Source organism: Nematostella vectensis, chromosome 14 (assembly GCF_932526225.1).
Source record: "Nematostella vectensis chromosome 14, jaNemVect1.1, whole genome shotgun sequence".
Lineage (NCBI taxonomy): Eukaryota > Metazoa > Cnidaria > Anthozoa > Actiniaria > Edwardsiidae > Nematostella > Nematostella vectensis.
The window spans coordinates 5912843-5934231 of NC_064047.1; the positions used below are offsets into that span (position 1 = coordinate 5912843).

Consider the following 21389-nt stretch of genomic DNA (forward strand, 5'->3'; position numbering starts at 1 on the left):
GCACGCTTGGCGTCATCATATGCGCGCGCACCTCAAAACTAGATTTCAACATAAGAAACATTTCAATTGTTTTATAAAACAAATAGATCTTATTTTTTGTCGTCTTTTATCTGTCACCTAATAGATGCACAAATGACTCGACTGCGTCTCGTTGCGTACTTTTTGCTCAAGACACGCTGTGACTTCATCTGTGCATCTATTAGAGGACAGACGCACGCAAAAATGAGATCTATTTATTTGTTAAATAGCAGCATCTTACGCTGAATGGGGTCAGTGATAAAAAGCTCGCCGTAGATCTGGAAGTAAGGTCTGAAGAAGATATGCGAGATAATGGCCCATGATGGGGGCTGGTTCGGGAACAGTATCGCCTGCTGAGCCACGCCGTACGCCAGCAAGAAGATGACCATAATGAGGAGGAAGTAAATCATATCCACCGTCTGGAATACGAATAGTATTCATGGTAAGAGCCTTGCAATAGCTCGCCTTTGGTACATGTGGGAGACTTAATTGGTACATGTGGGAGACTTAATTTAAAGAAAACGACCACAAACTGTCAATAAACAGAGTTTTCAATAAAATATTGTATATTTTAACAAGGCATTGACAGCTTAAAAATAAACTGCAGAAAATTAAAAGCCAACAATAAACCACGACTCCAGACATGCGCAGTACCATGACGCTGCCCCTTTAACCGCTGTCACTGAAGCACACCCTGAGAGTGTAATGCCGTGCATTTCCTGATACTTCACTGTGCAGTGTGTCGCTCGTTTCACGTACTTGTTTGTGGAGGAATGGAAACAAGCGACTCAAAAAGGGTAACAATTTCCAGATTTCCGAAAACATGCCCATATCTATCGATCTTAGTAATCATGCATGTAAGAATTAGGTGAAGGTCTGCGAAGGCATGGAGGAAACACGATAATAAATCAGCGCTGGTTTGAATGGTATGTTGTACGAGTCTGTTAAGATATAGTTTCGATGACATTCAGCTTTTCTGAATGTTAAAAGCGGGAGACCTGCGGTATTCCGTTAGGGCCATGCGCACTAGCACAGCAAGCATTAAGTGTGTTACCTCCGTAGGTAATAGTAACCATGTAATCATTACATAAGTCACGGTAGTAAAAAATCACTGGCATTCCCACGTAGGAAGGTCGCCTTCGTACACCCATTGGCTCTAAACGAAGCTAAACGCTTTTCGGGGTGTCAGTGAAGATTTTTCGAATAAACTTACCGTCTTAGGAGCATATAAAGATGTGTTAGTTACCCCAAAAGATCTTGTAACCATCATCAGAAGTAAAACTCTGTACCTACTCCTAAATCAAGGCGTCTTCTCGTTGTAACAGTGCTCAGTAAACACGAATTCGCGTTTACGTGATCTTTCTCGACATGCGATAAAAGAGATCAATTTTTGAAGAGATTACATGTTTTATGCTATGTCCAAAGGAATTGGCCGAAAAAAGAGACGGTAAAAAAAGATATGGATAATGGGTATTCCAAGTAAGGAATTTATGGAATTGAGTACTCACCATTCGGCCAATCATGACGACATACGGACCGAGATGTTGGCTCACTGAGAAAATATCCAGCAGCCGAATAATCCACAGCATGATGTCGAGGCAGTAGATGATATGGCCAGCATTGAAGGTAGAAGAGTTAAGCCTCAGTCCCAGGCCCACAAAGAAAAGAACCACAGCGACCCCGTCACAGATGTTCCATTTGCTGGAGGCCCACGCCTTGAATCTGTTGTCAGAAGCGGATGAGTCTGACTGAAAGATCTGGGGAAAAATAAAAACAACCGTGAATCTGCTACCTGATAAAACATTTATGCTGCGAACCTAATTATGTGCATAAGAGAGACCATCCATACATCACCACGGAGAATATTTCTCGGAAAACTTCCTAGAAATTCCTTCCTTGAAATTGGCCAAGACAACCGGTTGGACGATGAATATATCTGGAATTGAGGGTGGGGTCGAGGTGCTATTATTACCTTAGGGGGGGGGGGGTAATTGGAATTTTCTGGGAATCAGGCATTGTTCTTGAACAAAATCACCTGCCGAATTTCCTCGGTACAGAGGGTGAACACGAAGACGATGAGTACGATCTCTGAGATGTATGGATTACTCGGCTGCTTGACGAGAACCACAAAGCTGAACAGTATCAGGAACATGAAGTAAGCAATCTGAAACAAACGATCATGGGAACCTTAAACAGCAGTTTCCTAGGTAGGACTTCCGGGTTTCTGGGTATCACTTCCGGTATGGTGAGTATCATTTCCGGTTTGCTGAGTATCACTTCCGGTATGGTGACAATTACTTCCGTTTTGATGGGTATCACTTCTTGAATACGCTACACTATGTTACCCACCACATTAGTCCAGAACTATTGTGCCCTCGATAATTCCACCAAATTAGGGTATACAATGTAACCCACCACATTATCTTACAACTTTGCCCTCAATAAGTCCAACCCACCACATTTGCCCAGAACTTTGTGATGGGAGCACGATAGAACTCCAGAATTCTCCGACCCAGCCCCAATCTCCGGCTTTTTGTCTCGTGATCAATATCCGAGCGAGGACTGGACGGACTTGTAGGTCGGCTCGGGGCCGTGGACTCCAATCTTTCTCGGTCGAAAGTACTTTAATGAAGAAACAGAGAGAAATAATGAGGACACTATATTCTGTGATAGTTGTCTCTAGAGATTGGCTTTATGGTAAACTATGCAAAATCTAACAATTGTAAGCCTATTCCCCAAACATTTTGATAAAGATCCTTTAGTAGGAAAAAAAATATTAAGTCACAGGAATCAATTTCCCCGTTCAGTGGGTGAGCTTGTTCCGAATCCCATGCCTCCTCACGATTCTACGGGCACAGGAAACCCGCTAAGAATGCCTTTGATTAATCTGAACAACCTTGGAATACGAGTAGTGGTGTTACCTAAGTGTTACAGGGTTTGGCGCGTGAATTATTCCATGGTGATAATTGTTTCGAGAATGTTTATCACATGCGGTTTTACTATGCGGTTTCCAATGTTCTGCGAACTATTGCCGTCGATTTACAACAGCTAAATCGATTTCTGGCCTTCCGTCATTCAAAATCCTTGAGGCGCTTTCATTTACCAGCATTAACTTTCCAACCATGCAACCCATCTGTAAGGCAGTGATCGATCCAAAAGCACCAATTGTAAATCCGGTTTGAAAACATTTACGAGAGTTTCGCAGAATATCAAAAATCGAAGTACGGTAAAAGATAGCAGGCTTGCATTCATGATCAAATAATTCGCCAATCAGGTAGTACAATCAGTTTAATCCCAGTACCTCAGACTCTTCTTACTCTGCCTTCTCTTCCAAGGTGAAGCGAACTCGTCCTCCTCCGACTCGCTATCCGCTCCAAGCTCCTGCATGTGCTCCACGATGGTTACGGGGAGCTGTGATAGCTCCTTTCGTGTCTTGAACTCTACATTGAAGATAAATGGGGGGACCAGGATTCCGAGCAGAATCTGAAGGGATGAAAAGGGTGTAATAGTTTAGTATGAGTGATGGGAGGGGCCTTCCGAGCAGAATCTGAAGGGATGAAAAGGGCGTAATAGCTTAGTATAAGCGATGGGAGGGGCCTTCCGAGCAGAATCTGAAGGGACGAAAAGGGTGTAATAGTTTAGTATGAGCGATGGGAGGACCCAGGATTCTGAGCAGAATCTGAAGGGATGAAAAGGGCGTAATAGCTTAGTATCAGTGATGGGAGGACCCAGGATTCTGAGCAGAATCTGAAGGGATGAAAAGGGCGTAATAGCTTAGTATGAGCGATGGGAGGACCCAGGATTCTGAGCAGAATCTGAAGGGATGAAAAGGGTGTAATAGCTTAGTATAAGCGATGGGAGGGGCCTTCCGAGCAGAATCTGAAGGGATGAAAAGGGTGTAATAGCTTAGTATGAGTGATGGGAGGGGCCTTCCGAGCAGAATCTGAAGGGATGAAAAGGGTGTAATAGCTTAGTATGAGTGATGGGAGGGGCCTTCCGAGCAGAATCTGAAGGGATGAAAAGGGCGTAATAGTTTAGTATGAGCGATGGGAGGACCCAGGATTCCGAGCAGAATCTGAAGGGATGAAAAGGGCGTAATAGCTTAGTATGAGCGATGGGAGGGGCCTTCCGAGCAGAATCTGAAGGGATGAAAAGGGCGTAATAGTTTAGTATGAGCGATGGGAGGGGCCTTCCGAGCAGAATCTGAAGGGATGAAAAGGGCGTAATAGCTTAGTATGAGCGATGGGAGGGGCCTTCCGAGCAGAATCTGAAGGGATGAAAAGGGCGTAATAGTTTAGTATGAGCGATGGGAGGGGCCTTCCGAGCAGAATCTGAAGGGATGAAAAGGGCGTAATAGCTTAGTATGAGCGATGGGAGGGGCCTTCCGAGCAGAATCTGAAGGGATGAAAAGGGCGTAATAGCTTAGTATGAGTGATGGGAGGGGCCTTCCGAGCAGAATCTGAAGGGATGAAAAGGGCGTAATAGCTTAGTATGAGTGATGGGAGGGGCCTTCCGAGCAGAATCTGAAGGGATGAAAAGGGTGTAATAGCTTAGTATGAGTGATGGGAGGGGCCTTCCGAGCAGAATCTGAAGGGATGAAAAGGGTGTAATAGTTTAGTATGAGCGATGGGAGGGGCCTTCCGAGCAGAATCTGAAGGGATGAAAAGGGTGTAATAGTTTAGTATGAGTGATGGGAGGGGCCTTCCGAGCAGAATCTGAAGGGATGAAAAGGGTGTAATAGCTTAGTATGAGCGATGGGAGGGGCCTTCCGAGCAGAATCTGAAGGGATGAAAAGGGTGTAATAGTTTAGTATGAGTGATGGGAGGGGCCTTCCGAGCAGAATCTGAAGGGATGAAAAGGGAGTAATAGTTTAGTATGAGCGATGGGAGGGGCCTTCCGAGCAGAATCTGAAGGGATGAAAAGGGTGTAATAGTTTAGTATGAGCAATGGGAGGGGCCTTCCGAGCAGAATCTGAAGGGATGAAAAGGGTGTAATAGCTTAGTATGAGTGATGGGAGGGGCCTTCCGAGCAGAATCTGAAGGGATGAAAAGGGTGTAATAGCTTAGTATGAGCGATGAGAGGACCCAGGATTCTGAGCAGAATCTGAAGGGATGAAAAGGGTGTAATAGTTTAGTATGAGCGATGGGAGGACCCAGGATTCTGAGCAGAATCTGAAGGGATGAAAAGGGTGTAATAGTTTAGTATGAGTGATGGGAGGGGCCTTCCGAGCAGAATCTGAAGGGATGAAAAGGGAGTACTGTTAGTATGAGCGGTGACTATGATAGCAAAATCTGAAGGGATGAAAAGGGAGTACTGTTAGTATGAGCGGTGACTATGATAGCAAAATCTGAAGGGATGAAAAGGGAGTACTGTTAGTATGAGCGGTGACTATGATAGCAAAATCTGAAGGGATGAAAAGGGAGTACTGTTAGTATGAGCGGTGAATACGACGGCGATGATGGCGACGATGACCATGATGACAATGACGTTATAATGCTGATAAATTAAATATGACGATGGTGACCATGGCGTCCTTTTGGACTTGTAGAAGGTCATAATGATGATGATGCGGTAAAGCCTGTGATAGTTGACTTGCACTAAGGATCACGTGACTCTTTGAGTAACAACCTCACGCCAAAATAAATACAGAGATGGCCCTTTTTGACATAACTTATATATAGTTGATTTGTAAGCGTTGATTACGTTGCTTTTGTTATTGTTATATTGCAACAAAAACCTGGAGCGCGCGCGAGTTTGCTACCCCAAATGTAACATGCATTGTGTGCCTATTGCTTGTTTCATACGCACCTTCATTGATCGCATGTTGGCGCTACGCATCGCTCCCATCCAGATCTCGGTCAGTAACCCCTGGCAACAGGTGTGTGCGACGAACTCTTTGTGCTCCGTGGCCACTGCTAGCGTCAGGCATGTGTGCCCGCAGTAGATGTCCAGGTGATAGGTCAGCAGCTTTTGAGCAGCACGCTCGTTGGCATGGAAACATTCATTCAAGAGGTCCAGCGCAACTTGCTTGAACTCGCTAGTAACAAAAGAACACAGTAAACCGTGCGCGTTTGTTGGCGAAAAAGTTTGTTCGAAAAAGTCATTCCTAAAGTACAGCGCAATATGGAAGAACTCGCGTATTTGTTGACCACCTCGAAGAACTAGCACGTTTGTTGATATGGGAAAAGTCCAGCGCCACATGGAAGAACTTGCTAACAACATAAGCATACAGTCAGTCAAGTACCTGAACTTCCCATCATGCTCCGGTTCACCTTTGTGGTGTCGTCTCACCTTAGGGAGACAGAGGTCGCAAAGGAGAGTTCAGCTACAGGACTAACAATTCCAAAAACCACACGCCTAAGCATTACGTCCTCGGAAACACAGCGTTTTCTGTCTTATTATTTCCCCCCCCCCCCCCGTCAATCGAAGTTGGCCGTCATAAAATTCTACCACAAATACTACGTTTGTATAACATCACAAACAGACAAAGGAAAACAATGGCATGAAATTTTTCAATTCTCAAAGTTGGCTTAATTTCTTATCAGAGCCCAACTTCTCCCAAAAAAAAATAGGAGAATTCATAATTTGAACATTTTAAAATTGCACTTCAAGCCTCATATCTCGAAGACGAATCCAAGATAAGGAACCTCTATGCAAAAATTCAAGCTTACCAAACTTAACCAGACCTTATTTTGGGAAAACTAGCCATTTTTTTTTGCTCTGTCTCACAAACACTATGAATTGTTTCTCCAAAAGCTTACCTGACGTTGCACTCCACCTTGGCCAACACATCCGTCTTCATCTCGTCATGTGAGATCCTCTCGGCCATCTCCATGTAGATGCGCGACGCCAGCAGAGCCTTAGCAAGGGCGTGCTCCCCTCGTTCCCATAGAAACAGCGCCATCTTCTGCATCTTGCACAGCACCGCCCATATGAGCAGCTCGTTGAAGGGATAGTCGCAGTGCTCGGCCATGAACTTTGGTCTCTCGTTGATGAACATTCCGAGGTGACTTGTCACATCCAGGCCCTGGAGGGAATCAAGCAATTGCTTAGGTTCACATCAGGCGCGTTTATAGGGTATGTGCCTTCAACTCGACCACGTCTGAATCTGCGCTCTCGTAATTCAGCTTCCCAGCTGCAATGAAAGCGATTAGCTACCCAAATTTATTATTTATTTATTATTTATTATTATTACACGCGCATTGCAGGCAAGCGCCTTGAGCTAATAGCACGCTTAGGTATTAGGTGGCCAGAGCTCTGAAAATACTAAACCCTGTAAAACAGGTTACGACTGGGATACCGTTTAAACAGTGCTAGCATATCAGTGTCAATCTTAGTGGCATAACTATTAGTATTTTTGGCGGAGGAGGTGCACAGTTATTTGGGTCTTTTTTACGCTGAAGTGCTCCGTTTGTTATTACTTTATAAATACTGCTGGCTTAAATGCTGATATGCCTTTGATTTTCCCTAGTGGGACTCAACTACCAAGGTGACAGATTGTCCGATACTTGCCGTCATAAGTAGGCGATGGCTCACTACATACAGTGATCCATCGTTCGTTGTTGTTATCTGCCTTTGCGGATGGTTTGAACACGTACCGTCATTAGTGAAGACGTTTGCCCACTGCATCCTGTATAAACGCCTCCAAGCATTCTTCCGATGAGATTGTTCACATCCTCTAGCGAGAACCCGTTTCTTATCTACACAATAAGACAACGCGTGTAGAAGTTATAGCTTAAAGAGTCTCTGACAGACGCCTTTTATTTACACTTTCTCAAGCGCATTGTGGGTAGCCTGCAATGCAGGTGTTTGTTTACCCGGTGTTTTTATAGCGAAAAACGGCCTTTCGTAGCCGCCATCTTGGATTTTGAGCAAAAATAAAATCCAAGATGGCGGCTATAAAAACACCGGGCAAACGCCTTCATTGCATGCTAAAACACCACCATCATCATCCTCGGTGAAAGTGGACTGCTTCTCACGCAATTTTTCACCTTTCAAAATCCAAGATGGAGGCTAAGAATCGCTCAAGGCCGGTTTTTCGATATGAAAACAATGTAACCTGCATTGAAGGCTACATTGTGGCCTTCGTGCAACCAGCGCCGACATTACCAGCATTGCTCGGTTGACCAGACAATCTTAACACTACAGACCGTTTTTCATTGATTAGCAAGGTACACCTGTTTCAAATAAGGTTACACCCAGAGAATCTAAGTGCTGTAACCCGCATTGTTTTATGGGTATCAAATTAAAAAAAGCGTAAATAAAAATAAACACAGGGTTAGAAAGCTTTAGCATTCTTGTTTATGTACCGCTAAACCTTCACACGGCGTCAAGACCAGGATTCAGCCATTTATACGTTTATCCATGAACCACTGCCGGTTACGATACATTGATTCGCGGGTGCAACCTTAACTGAAATAGGTGTACACAAAAGAGACTAAAAACTTTGAGAAGAGTACGACATTTTTAAATAAATAAAAGGAAAAAATGTTAATAAAAAAGCTTTGCCATTTACGTTTTTTATTAACATTTTTGCTTCAGCCAAGCTGGCTTGCACGTTGTCTCTCCACAAAGAATCTCCGTGTCTACAAGATACACGCACCATACAATCAAATCTGGTTAAACTCTTACTTTGTCTTCACCAATCATTTGCTGGAAAGAGTAACTGGATTTTGCCCTCTGAAACAAAACAAAACAAAACAACGAATTGAGAACACATTTTTAACGAATGGGAAGACTAGGACTCGTTCACTACTTCTTTAAAATTCTGATCGTTTAAGGCTGGTTCTAACAAGGACGCAAGCGCAAGCGTAAGCGCGCAACACAAGTCAAAATCGGTGAAACACAAGCGCAAGCGCAAAAAAATAAAGCAGTTGCGTTCTTTTGCGTATGCTTTCTAGAATCGAGGATTGACGTGCGCTGCGCTTACGCTTACTTTCAAGTGAGAACAATCCTTCTGTATACTTTACAGACCCATTGCCAGCCGCACCTTTGCTATGGCTCGTCCAATTTTGAGATGATTATAATTGTTATCGGCTAATGCTTGGCAGAAACCTAGCCCTTATTTAGTGTTGTGTGGCATGTCCTGTAAGTGTTATCTGGTGTTGCGTGACTCACCCTGTAAATCTTACCTGGTGTTGTGTGACATGCCCTTTTGTTACCTAGCGTTGTTCGACATGCCCTTTTATTGTTATCTGGTGTTGCGTGACATGCCCTTTTATTGATATCTGGTGGTGCGTGACATGCGTTTTATTGTTATCTTGTGTTGCGTGACATACCTTTTTTATTGTTACCTGGTGTTGCGTGACATGCCCTTTTATTGTTATCTGGTGTTGCGTGACATGCCCTTTTATTGTTACCTGGTTTTGCGTGACATGCGTTTTATTGTTATCTGGTGTGGCGTGACATGCCCTTTTATTGTTATCTGGTTTTGCGTGACATTCCATTTTATTGTTACCTGGTGTTGTGTGACATGCCCTATTATTGTTATCCGGTGTTGCGTTACATGTCCTTACCCCTCTGTATAACGCCAAGAGTCGCTCGGGAGTAAGGAACTGCCCCATGCTCACACCGTTCTCAAGGAGAAGTTTGACGAACTCGACTCTGTTGTTGAGAAGGGCGTCCATCATTGCACTATTTAAATCCTCTACCTGGTGAGGAAAAAAGCAATGTTATTCTTGACATAACCCTGACATCTCTGTCTGGCGACGAGGGATTAGCTTTCACTCATGCGTATTACCTCCCACTTCTGTCCTTCGACAAAGATTTCTGACTTTGCGATGTCAACGCGGTTCCAAACAAGTGCAAGACTCAACTGGTCAGCGGCAGAAGCATGCTGAGCTGAAATGGTAAGAGGGGACACCCACATGGATTGGACGACAGTCAGGGCTCAATTGTCGAAAAGAAAGCGCGCGCCGTTCGGTTCTGTTGAAACGTTGTTGTTCATTAAAGGTTTGTTCTCACTTGGACATAAGCGCAAGCGCACGTAATTTTCAGATTCTCGCTAGAACGCAAGCCCAAGAGAACGAAACTGCTTGATTTTCTTGGGCTTGTGTTTGACCGATTTTCACTTGTGTTGCGCTTCCGTTTGCGCTTACGTTTGGCTTGCGTCCTAGTGAGAACCAAACATAACTATTCACCATTATCAATTAAGTTTGACGCGTGGTATTATTTTTGATAATGGGGAACTTAAGCAAACACGTTTCTGAACGACAGACGGCAACCGGAAGTTTAACGTTTTCCGTCTTTGTGATGTTTTTGCTCAATTCCAATGAAAGAAGACGGTTCTATTCTAGCACGTAGTCTAAAATATGAAACCTCCTAGCTTTGCGATAGCGTTAAACATAAAGATTATCTACTTCCGGTTGCCGTCTGTCGTCCAGAAACGTGTTTCCTTAAGCTCTCTATTGTTGCATCTGCTTTGGAAGCCTCACCTTTGAGGAGTGCGCGAAGGATTGCTCTGTCAATGTCTACTCCTTCTTCGTCAACCCGAAAGATGGTTATCTGTTGGATTGAGTAACAATGATGATACGGTGAAAGGTACGGGATATTCATTGAACACATGCAAGCTGCTAATCAATATTTCTATTTGTCACGCGTCGTCCATTGTAGAAGGGTAGAAGGCCAGGTAACGGTCTTCACTTTGCTTGTTACAAACACTTAAGAGGCAACCCCGAGTCGTACATGTGTCGCTTATTGTATTCATGTATTGCTGTATTGCTTATTGCAGATTGTGTAAATGGGATGAGTTCCAATTAAAATATTTAGAAAAGTTTCACATGCGATGAAGAACTACAACGCTTTTGTGCTTCGTAACGCAGTGATTTTGGCAATAAATTTTGCTATTATTTTTTGAAGTTTTGTCGGTGGATTAATGAGGAGGAGGAAGAGGTCATTTCCTGACATTCGATTAACATTAATGTTTGTTGCCATTTGTATGTTTGTGAAAAGTTCGGCTCTTTCATCACAAAATTTGGGGCATCTTGTCAGGAAATGAACCTCATCCTCAACCCCACCGGTAGCGCAAATAGGGCATATCCTCTCATTTGCTCTTTTGTAAGGTTTTCGATAACGCGCAGCTTCGATTTCGAGCTTATGATTACTAATTCGCAGTTTTGTCAGCGCGATTCTGCGGTTTATATTGGTGACCTGGCTGATTTGGTTTCAAATTCGTATGTTGTTTTGATTCTTTTCTTATGTCATTATGTATGTCGCCGAACCATGTCTGTAACTCAGCTTCTTGTATTCCTTGTTTTATTAATTTTTCAATTGCATTAAAATTATCAGTTATTAGATTTTGGCATTCCCATATATCTCCCAGCCCATTTCGATTGAGCCAGTCTTTTATTTTATAACTCCAGAAGGCTTTGTAATCCAGTTGTATGCAGTTTTCGAAAGTTTCTGGGTTTCGTATACATTAGATAATATCAGCCATAATTTAAAAGATCGCATTTTTACCTTCCAAGTTCGCCTCTGCATGCGTTATTACTTGCACCTTTACCAACGCCGAGCAACATTTTACAGAACTTTATATGAACTTGTTCTATTGGTCCTTTTCATTTGTAGCGGTTCCCATACCCCAAACCTCACTCCGATACAGTAGAATGGGGGCTATCAGCGTATCAAATAGCTTTACCCATACAGTAGAATGGGGGCTATCAGCGTATCAAATAGCTTTACCCATACAGTAGAATGGGGCTATCAGCGTATCAAATAGCTTTACCCATACAGTAGAATGGGGGCTATCAGCGTATCAAATAGCTTCATTGTGAGTTTAGGATCAGCTCTAAAGTAGTCTCCTAATTCTTTTCTCAATTTGTAAAGTGCTTTCTGGGCTCTTTGTTTGAGCTCTTGTTTTGCCAGAGCAAAATTTCCAAAAGCCGATAAATGAAGTCCGAGGTAAAGCAAACAACATAGCCTATGTAGTTTGCCGTTGATATTAATATCGTCTAGGTATGTTGCAAGTGTCTAGCTGCTCAGGAAGGTCGTGTACATATAAATTGAACAGCGTTGGGCTCAGGTCAGAATGGGAAGAACCTCCCCCCCCCAATTCGGATTATCGCAACATACTGGCTGACTTTGGTAGAGGCTCAACTGTATTGTCGCCATTAAATTTACTCACTGCTTGTTGCAAACACATTGTACTCACATATTGCTCGTTGCAAACACATTGTACTCACATATTGCTTGTTGCAAACACATTGCACTCACATATTGCTTGTTGCAAACACATTGCACTCACATATTGCTTGTTGCAAACACATTGCACTCACATATTGCTTGTTGCAAACACATTGTTCTCACATATTGCTCGTTGCAAACACATTGTTCTCACATATTGCTCGTTGCAAACACATTGCACTCACATATTGCTTGTTGCAAACACATTGCACTCACATATTGCTTGTTGCAAACACATTGCACTCACATATTGCTTGTTGCAAACACATTGCACTCACATATTGCTTGTTGCAAACACATTGCACTCACATATTGCTTGTTGCAAACACATTGTTCTCACATATTGCTCGTTGCAAACACATTGTTCTCACATATTGCTCGTTGCAAACACATTGCACTCACATATTGCTTGTTGCAAACACATTGCACTCACATATTGCTTGTTGCAAACACATTGCACTCACATATTGCTTGTTGCAAACACATTGTTCTCACATATTGCTCGTTGCAAACACATTGTTCTCACATATTGCTCGTTGCAAACACATTGCACTCACATACTGCTCGTTGCAAACACATTGTTCTCACATACTGCTCGTTGCAAACACATTGTTCTCACATATTGCTCGTTGCAAACACATTGCACTCACATATTGCTTGTTGCAAACACATTGCACTCACATATTGCTTGTTGCAAACACATTGCACTCACATATTGCTTGTTGCAAACACATTGCACTCACATATTGCTTGTTGCAAACACATTGTTCTCACATATTGCTTGTTGCAAACACATTGCACTCACATATTGCTTGTTGCAAACACATTGTACTCACATATTGCTTGTTGCAAACACATTGCACTCACATATTGCTTGTTGCAAACACATTGCACTCACATATTGCTTGTTGCAAACACATTGTTCTCACATATTGCTTGTTGCAAACACATTGTTCTCACATATTGCTTGTTGCAAACACATTGCACTCACATATTGCTTGTTGCAAACACATTGTACTCACATATTGCTTGTTGCAAACACATTGTTCTCACATATTGCTTGTTGCAAACACATTGCACTCACATATTGCTTGTTGCAAACACATTGCACTCACATATTGCTTGTTGCAAACACATTGTTCTCACATATTGCTTGTTGCAAACACATTGCACTCACATATTGCTTGTTGCAAACACATTGCACTCACATATTGCTTGTTGCAAACACATTGCAGGACTTCCCGATAGAGCTCGAGCTTTTTGTCGTCGTCCGCTTCTGGGAACGCCGTCTCAATTTTCATTAGTAACTTCCGGTGCTCCACAATGTCAACAAGGTCCGTCATTTCTCTAGAAATAATATTTTGTTCTCAACACGACTTCCAAGCGAATCCCCCGACAACGGCACTAAGCAAGGCAGTTACAGATTAAGGATTATCGATGTACCCCAAACCCATTGTCACCATAATGGGGGTCATTTCTTTTTGGAGGATCATCAAATACTATACTTTTTTCATGTGATACCTACCCCCCAGCGCCCCCAGTAATCCCCTTTAAGGATTAATACTCACACTTCACTGCTCTTGTCCTGTACTATACCCACACTTCACTGCTCTTGTCCTGTACTATACTCACACTTCACTGCTCTTGTCCTGTACTATACTCACACTTCACTGCTCTTGTCCTGTTTTATGAACCTCTGTGCATCCGCTAGCGCCCCCAGTAATCCCCCTTTAAGGGTTTATACTCACACTTCACTGCTCTTGTCCTGTACTATACTCACACTTCACTGCTCTTGTCCTGTTTTATGAACCTCTGTGCATCCGCTAGCGCCCCCAGTAATCCCCCTTTAAGGGTTTATACTCACACTTCACTGCTCTTGTCCTGTACTATACTCACACTTCATTGCTCTTGTCCTGTACTATGCACCTATGCGCCCCCAGTAATACCCCTTTAAGGATTTATACTCACAATTCGCTGCTCTTGTCCTGTACTATGCACCTCTGCGCATCTGCTAGCGCCCCCAGTAATCCCCCTTTAAGGATTTATACTCACATTTCGCTGCTCTTGTCCTGTACTATGCACCTCTGCGAATCTGCTAGCGCCCCCAGTAATCCCCCTTTAAGGATTTATACTCACATTTCGCTGCTCTTGTCCTGTACTATGAATCTCTGCGCATCTGCTAGCGCCCCCAGTAATCCCCCTTTAAGGATTTATACTCACATTTCGCTGCTCTTGTCCTGTACTATGCACCTCTGCGAATCTGCTAGCGCCCCCAGTAATCCCCCTTTAAGGATTTATACTCACATTTCGCTGCTCTTGTCCTGTATTATGAATCTCTGCGCATCTGCTAGCGCCCCCAGTAATCCCCCTTTAAGGATTTATACTCACATTTCGCTGCTCTTGTCCTGTACTATGAATCTCTGCGCATCTGCTAGCGCCCTCAGTAATCCCCCTTTAAGGATTAATACTCACACTTCACTGCTCTAGTCCTGTACTATGAACCTCTGCTCATCTGCTAGCGCCCCCAGTAATCCCCCTTAAAGGATTAATACTCACACTTCACTGCTCTTGTCCTGTACTATGAATCTCTGCTCATCTGCTAGCGCCCCCAGTTATCCCCCTTTAAGGATTAATACTCACACTTCACTGCTCTTGTCCTGTACTATGAACCTCTGCGAATCTGCGAGCGCCCCCAGTAATCCCCTTAGAGGATTAATACTCACACTTCACTGCTCTTGTCCTGTACTATGAACCTCGCTGCTAGCATCTGCTAGCGCCCCCAGTAATCCCCCTTAAAGGATTAATACTCACACTTCACTGCTCTTGTCCTGTACTATGCACCTCTGCGAATCTGCTAGCGCCCCCAGTAATCCCCTTAAAGGATTAATACTCACACTTCACTGCTCTTGTCCTGTACTATGAACCTCGCTGCTAGCATCTGCTAGCGCCCCCAGTAATCCCCCTTAAAGGATTAATACTCACACTTCACTGCTCTGGTCCTGTACTATGAATCTCTGCGCATCTGCTAGCGCCCCCAGTAATCCCCCTTTAAGGATTTATACTCACATTTCGCTGCTCTTGTCCTGTACTATGCACCTCTGCGAATCTGCTAGCGCCCCCAGTAATCCCTCTTTAAGGATTTATACTCACATTTCGCTGCTCTTGTCCTGTACTATGAATCTCTGCGCATCTGCTAGCGCCCCCAGTAATCCTCCTTTAAGGATTTATACTCACATTTCGCTGCTCTTGTCCTGTACTATGAATCTCTGCGCCCCCAGTAATACCCCTTTAAGGATTAATACTCACATTTCGCTGCTCTTGTCCTGTACTATGAATCTCTGCGCCCCCAGTAATCCCCCTTTAAGGATTTATACTCACATTTCGCTGCTCTTGTCCTGTACTATGAATCTCTGCGCCCCCAGTAATCCCCCTTAAAGGATTAATACTCACACTTCACTGCTCTTGTCCTGTACTATGCACCTCTGCGAATCTGCTAGCGCCCCCAGTAATCCCCTTAAAGGATTAATACTCACACTTCACTGCTCTTGTCCTGTACTATGAACCTCGCTGCTAGCATCTGCTAGCGCCCCCAGTAATCCCCCTTAAAGGATTAATACTCACACTTCACTGCTCTGGTCCTGTACTATGAATCTCTGCGCATCTGCTAGCGCCCCCAGTAATCCCCTTAAAGGATTAATACTCACACTTCATTGCTCTTGTCCTGTACAATACTCACACTTCGCTGCTCTTGTCCTGTACTATGAACCTCTGCGCATACGACAAAATATCCGCCGCGCGCCCACTTCCCTCAGCGATGACCACTGGAACAGCCGGACTCCTAGTCACGGACTCCAGGACGGTACGGATCGTATTCATACCTCCCTCAAGCACCAGTAGAACCACAGGGACAACCTGAGACTCTAACGGATAGGCGAGAAGACGGTTACGAGTGCTATTTTCGACAACGTTAGCGCATCAATGCTTTTAAACAGGATGTTCCGCTATAATAGGGAAAGCTCCTCCCACCCCCGGGCTCGATTTTACAAATTATAATCAGAACACTGCCATGCTAGCAATGACAAATTTTAAGTCTTCTTCAAAATTGCTTATCTCTGAGCCTAAGTCAGTTGAAATAAAACGATTTTTGCACAGGTAACAAAACAGTTGTGTGAAGAGATTGATGAATAAGTGATTTGCTGTCCACTCACGTTTTCGGTGCAAAATTTAAAATTTTGCGCTATCCATAATATAACACATAATCTGTATAAATTATTTTCGTGCTGTGGTGAAAATGCTCGCATTATTTTACGATAGAAATATTTTAGTTGGACAACTCTAGGAATGATATTTAATTTGGTTTAGAATATGAAATTTGAATTTAGCATTATTTTACGATAGAAACATTTTAGGTGGACAACTCTAGGAATGATATTTAATTTGGTTTAGAATATGAAATTTGAATTTAGCGCTAAGAGCTTAGTTCTGACATGTTGACTTATTGACGGCTGCGATTGATAACTGATTGTTCCTGAGCCCTGGGGTGGGAGGAACTTTCCCTTTAGCGAAACCTCGTGTCTCCGACAGCTGCATATTGTAATACCAGGGGATTTTTAGGTGCGAAAAAATATCCATTTCCATCAGTTGATTTGGAGTAATAAGTTAAACATCTAAAATGTTAAGATATCTGTCCATGTACTTAAAATAATGAACTTAGGGAAAGCTGCCTATAGGAATATAAGGTAAAAGAAAGCCTATCAAGAAATTTTTGTATTTTAATTTACCAAACTCAGTATAAATTTACCAAATTAGCCGATGAAAATGGATGACCCGTATTTTGCTACGATAACAATAAGGCGGTCTTAAGATATGATAATCTGCGTTCAAAACACAAGGGGGAGGGGTTTGAGGAAGGGGCTGGGGAAGGGGGAACGTGGGAGTCTCAGGTTACGCTTATTGACACCTTTTCCTGGTACGCATTGAACTATATCGTGTAGTGCATTAGAGCTGTAATTCGTTATTTGGCGCCAAATAGGAACCATTACTTGCCAGTGGATACTTACTTTGCGAAATCCTTTGCTTGGAGATGCAGTTTTCGAGGGAGGCGCGCAGGGCGATCTCCCCGCCATATTTTCCCTCAGTTCCATCATCCACGAGAATGAAGTGAGAGTGGTTATTGTCCAAACATGCTCCGGCCGACGTCATGCTTGACGTCATGTGATACGTCACTGTATCCTGTAGCAACATAGTTTGTTTAGCTCAAGGAATGAACTACACTAGGTGGGCATTTCGGCAAAATTGTAGCGGCGCATGGTTTCCAGAAAGAATGATATTTTTTTCTATATAGCAGAAGGTCACATCGCTTATTCAACCTGTAAAAGGGACAAAAGAACCGCTAGCGATTCTGGCCAATGGAACCATCTTCCGTCGAGTTCTTTGTAAAATGCTTGAAACAGTCTGTAATTACACACCGACGAGTTCAGTGGAACAGTCGATAATCATATGACGTGAAGTAGAAGCCAGTCGCACTTGAAGTTCTATACAAACAAATTACTTAAAAATAATTGTGCTCTAAATGATGCTAACCACGCCGCCATCTTACGCTTCATAACAATATCGCATCCATTTACTTGCTATTTCAAGCAAATATCTGGGATGTCCTAATTTGAGTGTCGTCAAGAAAGCATTGAAATTCATTAGTGGTTACTTGTAGTACCCTTTGGCAAAAAAGGAGTGTCTGGCAACAGTGTTTAAACCTCATGTGGCCGGGTGGATTTAAGGTCGGTTCTTAGGATGGTTCAGGGCAGGGAGAGCGAACTCAGGACGTCTTCTCGCAACGAATGCTAGGACAGACCCAATTTATTTCAACACAACAATCATGACATACACAGTCTGTGGCTTTCAAAATAAGGACACGATGCTTTTAAATAGAATATAACAGGCAAACAGTAATTGTTAAACTGTTCACAGATAAATACCAGATATTACATGCACTGCGAAGGCTAACCTCTGCCCTCAAACACACGCTGCGCTATTACATTTTCTGTTTACAACTTAATATAAGGTGTACCTAAAATCTAACAATAAATCACTTCAAAACCCTGTTCAACCTCAGCATCACATTACATGCCACAAGATCTTGAAACACGAGTACACTTACTAAAAAGACAAACAATTACACAGCTAAAGAATTCCTAAAATTCACTTGATTACACTCAATGAACGTTTCTTGGCCTAAATGCTCATACTAACCTTTTTTTCTTGTAACGTCTCTTTGTGATCCACGATTCCCCATGTTGCTATGCCTATCAGGTATAACTGGTTTTGCTGGTATTTATTGAGATGTGACGTCAGCATCTGGCCTCGCACTGCTTCACCCACGTGCTTCATAACCCCCGTATTTGTGCCTCCCGTCAGGATCCAGGCACCCGTGGTCCTCGCAGCCTTAACAAAGCGTTATGTCATTCATCATCATCATCAACATCGGTATCAACATCATAATCTTAAATAACGGCATCATCATCTTCATCATCATTCTTAACATTATCATCACTACTGCCATAAAATATTCATATTTGGGGTAATATACAACGGTGTGCGTGCGAAGTAGGATATATCGTGAATGGTTGTGAGAGAGGCACGTTATATTTCACGAAAGAATAAATGCTTTTGAATCCAACTTTTTTAACTCCCACTCAAATGATCGGACATCTCAGGGAAAACTGAGTACACCAAAACTGGAATTCGACTTTTCGTCTTTAATAGGACTTCTTCAGGGCCTGAAGAAAATTTGGCAGAGTCGAATTTCAGTTTTTGGTGTATTGTATTGATACTTCTGGTTCACGAACACGACTATTTGGGCTTTTTTGTATTTATCAGGGAAAACTCACATATCATAACGCAGACTCTGCGTATTTAGTATTGTGGGTTATCAAAAGATGTCTGTGTTTGCAGTTTACTCCGGGATAAAACATAGACTAGGTAATAACTATTGAACATATCTGTTAGACTAACGATGTCGTGTCTTTATGTAATTGGTAGTTTAGAATGTACTTTAGAAGATGTGTTTTTTGCAAGTCAGGTGTGTATTAGGAACTATAAAAAGTATCATCATAGGCATTTTCTGAAGTTTAGTATTCGTGAGCCCCGCCGTCATGACCAAAGACAAGTGCCCCCTCCCTCCCTCCCTCCTTTCCCACGTGACAAGTGTCCCCAATGATGCATTGCGCCCATACCTTGAGTAGTCCCTGCCTAAGAACTTGCTTCAGCTTTGGATGAAGTACGAAGCTCTTTGCCCCGCCAGTCACTGATATCAGCAGCTTTGGTAAGCTCAGCCCCCATTGCTTCGTGAGAAGCGTTAGAAGGTCCCTCGGGTCGGTTTCGTGCTCTACTCGGATATACTACGGAAAATACGAAAGTGTTAAAAGGTCCGTCGGGCGGTTTTTTGTGCTCCACTTGGATATACTACGGAAAATACAAAAGCGATAGACGGTCCATCGGTCAGCTTCGTGCCCCATTCGGATATACTACGGAAAATACATAAGCGTTCGGTGGTCTTTCGAGTGGGTTTCGTGCTCTAATCGGATATACTACGGAAAATACGAAAGCGTTAGGAGGTCCGTCGGGCCGGTTTTGTTCCCCACTCGGATATACTACGTAAAAACCGAAACTCTTGAACTAGATGACAACGAATAACTTATTAGCCAGTATTGCAAAATATATTGGTTTGGGCCGCCATTATATTGTATTGTGCAGCCATTGTGCCCCCCCCCCCCCCCCCCCCAGATTTCGAGGCCTGCTACGGCACTGGTTCTGTAATTACATATAAGCTAACCCTTGTACTATTTGTGGCATTACGCATTCGGCAAGGCTTTAGTGATGGTTCAAGCAGATTTAGATATAATGATTCTCACATGGTTTAATAGCAAAAAATATACTTCAGACCATATGATTTTTTTCTCTTGATGAAACATATTTTTGTTTCCTTTTCAAACCCAAAAAGGAAAATATTGGCATATCATAACACCTTTGCACGACTTTTCTGACCAGCACCAGAGAACTCCAGCTGACCATAAGCGTCCGTGGGCTCAAGTCTTGTATGCATGTTTACATTCCAAGCCTGTTGGGTACTGGAGATGGTGTCCAAGGCATCTCGGGAAGAATGGTCTTTATCAAGTCTCCCACAGCCACACCTTTGACAGTAAAAATTGGAAAATTATTTAGTCAGAAATAAGATAGTTTATTGAAAAATAAGAAAATAATAGTTATTATTAATTACACATTTTGCAATTCTGAATTCTAGCGTGATGATAGCTTATAAAAAGGGTAAAAATTCTCTTGATAGTTCAATATTTTTTTCTATAAAATAGAATAACGACTTGTTATGAAATCATTCCTTTGGAGTCGTTGGAGACATAAACCTCCTCCCTTTCCGCTTGCCTAAGGATGTGCAATCACTCAAAGCAAAATTCTTTGGGATAATCAACACTTGACATTATTCAGTATTTACAAATGGAGGTCATTTTCAGCAAATTCTCAGACTAGAATACTTTACCAAAACGTTTATTGACCTGAGCACATGGCTTCAAAAATGATAAAATTATAAACATTTCCCCCATTCAATGTTGTTCCGCTCTATAGAAAACGTCATCACATATTTTGAGTTGACTTATTCAATGGCAGTTGCAATTAACTAACAACATGCAGGGATTGCAGAGCCGAGCCGCTTTTTCAGGCACGCCTTGGGCCAGTGTCCCCAGTATAAGGGAATGACCAATTGGAAACAACTAATGGACAAATTTTCTGTGCCATTTTTACAAAGATTATTGTGGCTTTCGTAGTTCCTGTGGAATATAATGGGATCTTGAATAAGCTGTGAGCCATGAATCAAGACATGGCGCCTTTAAAGGGGCAGTGTCATGGTCCTGCGTAGGGCTGTCCCAAAGATGCTCGGCAACTTTTGAGCAACTTTTAAGATTTGCGGCAACTTTTCTCTTTCCGGGCATCTTTTGTAAATGAGAGCACTTTTGCTGGCTTTTTCGGGGTTTTGGGGGATATATTCACCTGCTATGTGCATTTTTTTGCTTATTTTGCTTATCAAACTTTTGAACTCTCGCGTTTTTTAACTACTTACACCATTTATTAATCTGGTTATAGTTTAACTGGTCATTGGTCAACCTATAGTTTGACGAAGA

At 42.8% G+C, this 21389-nt stretch overlaps 1 protein-coding gene across 8 annotated transcripts in view; it reads right to left on the minus strand.

Annotated features, from left to right (window-relative positions):
* The window catches only part of LOC5513881 (transient receptor potential cation channel subfamily M member 7), a 31732-nt gene that overhangs the window by 8862 nt on the left and 1481 nt on the right, over positions 1-21389 (minus strand). For 2 of the 8 annotated variants that reach the window (XM_048721853.1, XM_048721851.1), the window contains exons 2-18: positions 19431-19595; positions 18448-18639; positions 17259-17430; positions 15935-16118; positions 13407-13545; positions 10452-10521; positions 9758-9858; positions 9534-9668; positions 8650-8697; positions 7617-7718; positions 6780-7045; positions 5827-6055; positions 3320-3501; positions 2475-2640; positions 2054-2182; positions 1527-1775; positions 260-437 (exon numbers count right to left, since the gene is read on the minus strand). In XM_048721853.1, coding sequence (XP_048577810.1) covers positions 260-437; positions 1527-1775; positions 2054-2182; positions 2475-2640; positions 3320-3501; positions 5827-6055; positions 6780-7045; positions 7617-7718; positions 8650-8697; positions 9534-9668; positions 9758-9858; positions 10452-10521; positions 13407-13545; positions 15935-16118; positions 17259-17430; positions 18448-18639; positions 19431-19595 — 2707 coding nt within the window. Of the gene's footprint in view, positions 1-259; positions 438-1526; positions 1776-2053; positions 2183-2474; positions 2641-3319; positions 3502-5826; positions 6056-6779; positions 7046-7616; positions 7719-8649; positions 8698-9533; positions 9669-9757; positions 9859-10451; positions 10522-13406; positions 13546-13766; positions 13787-13862; positions 13892-14754; positions 14778-14838; positions 14871-15731; positions 15758-15934; positions 16119-17258; positions 17431-18447; positions 18640-19430; positions 19596-20221; positions 20388-21389 lie in introns of those variants that run through there. The other 6 variants (XM_048721852.1, XM_048721856.1, XM_048721854.1 and 3 more) reach the window with 6 other exon arrangements.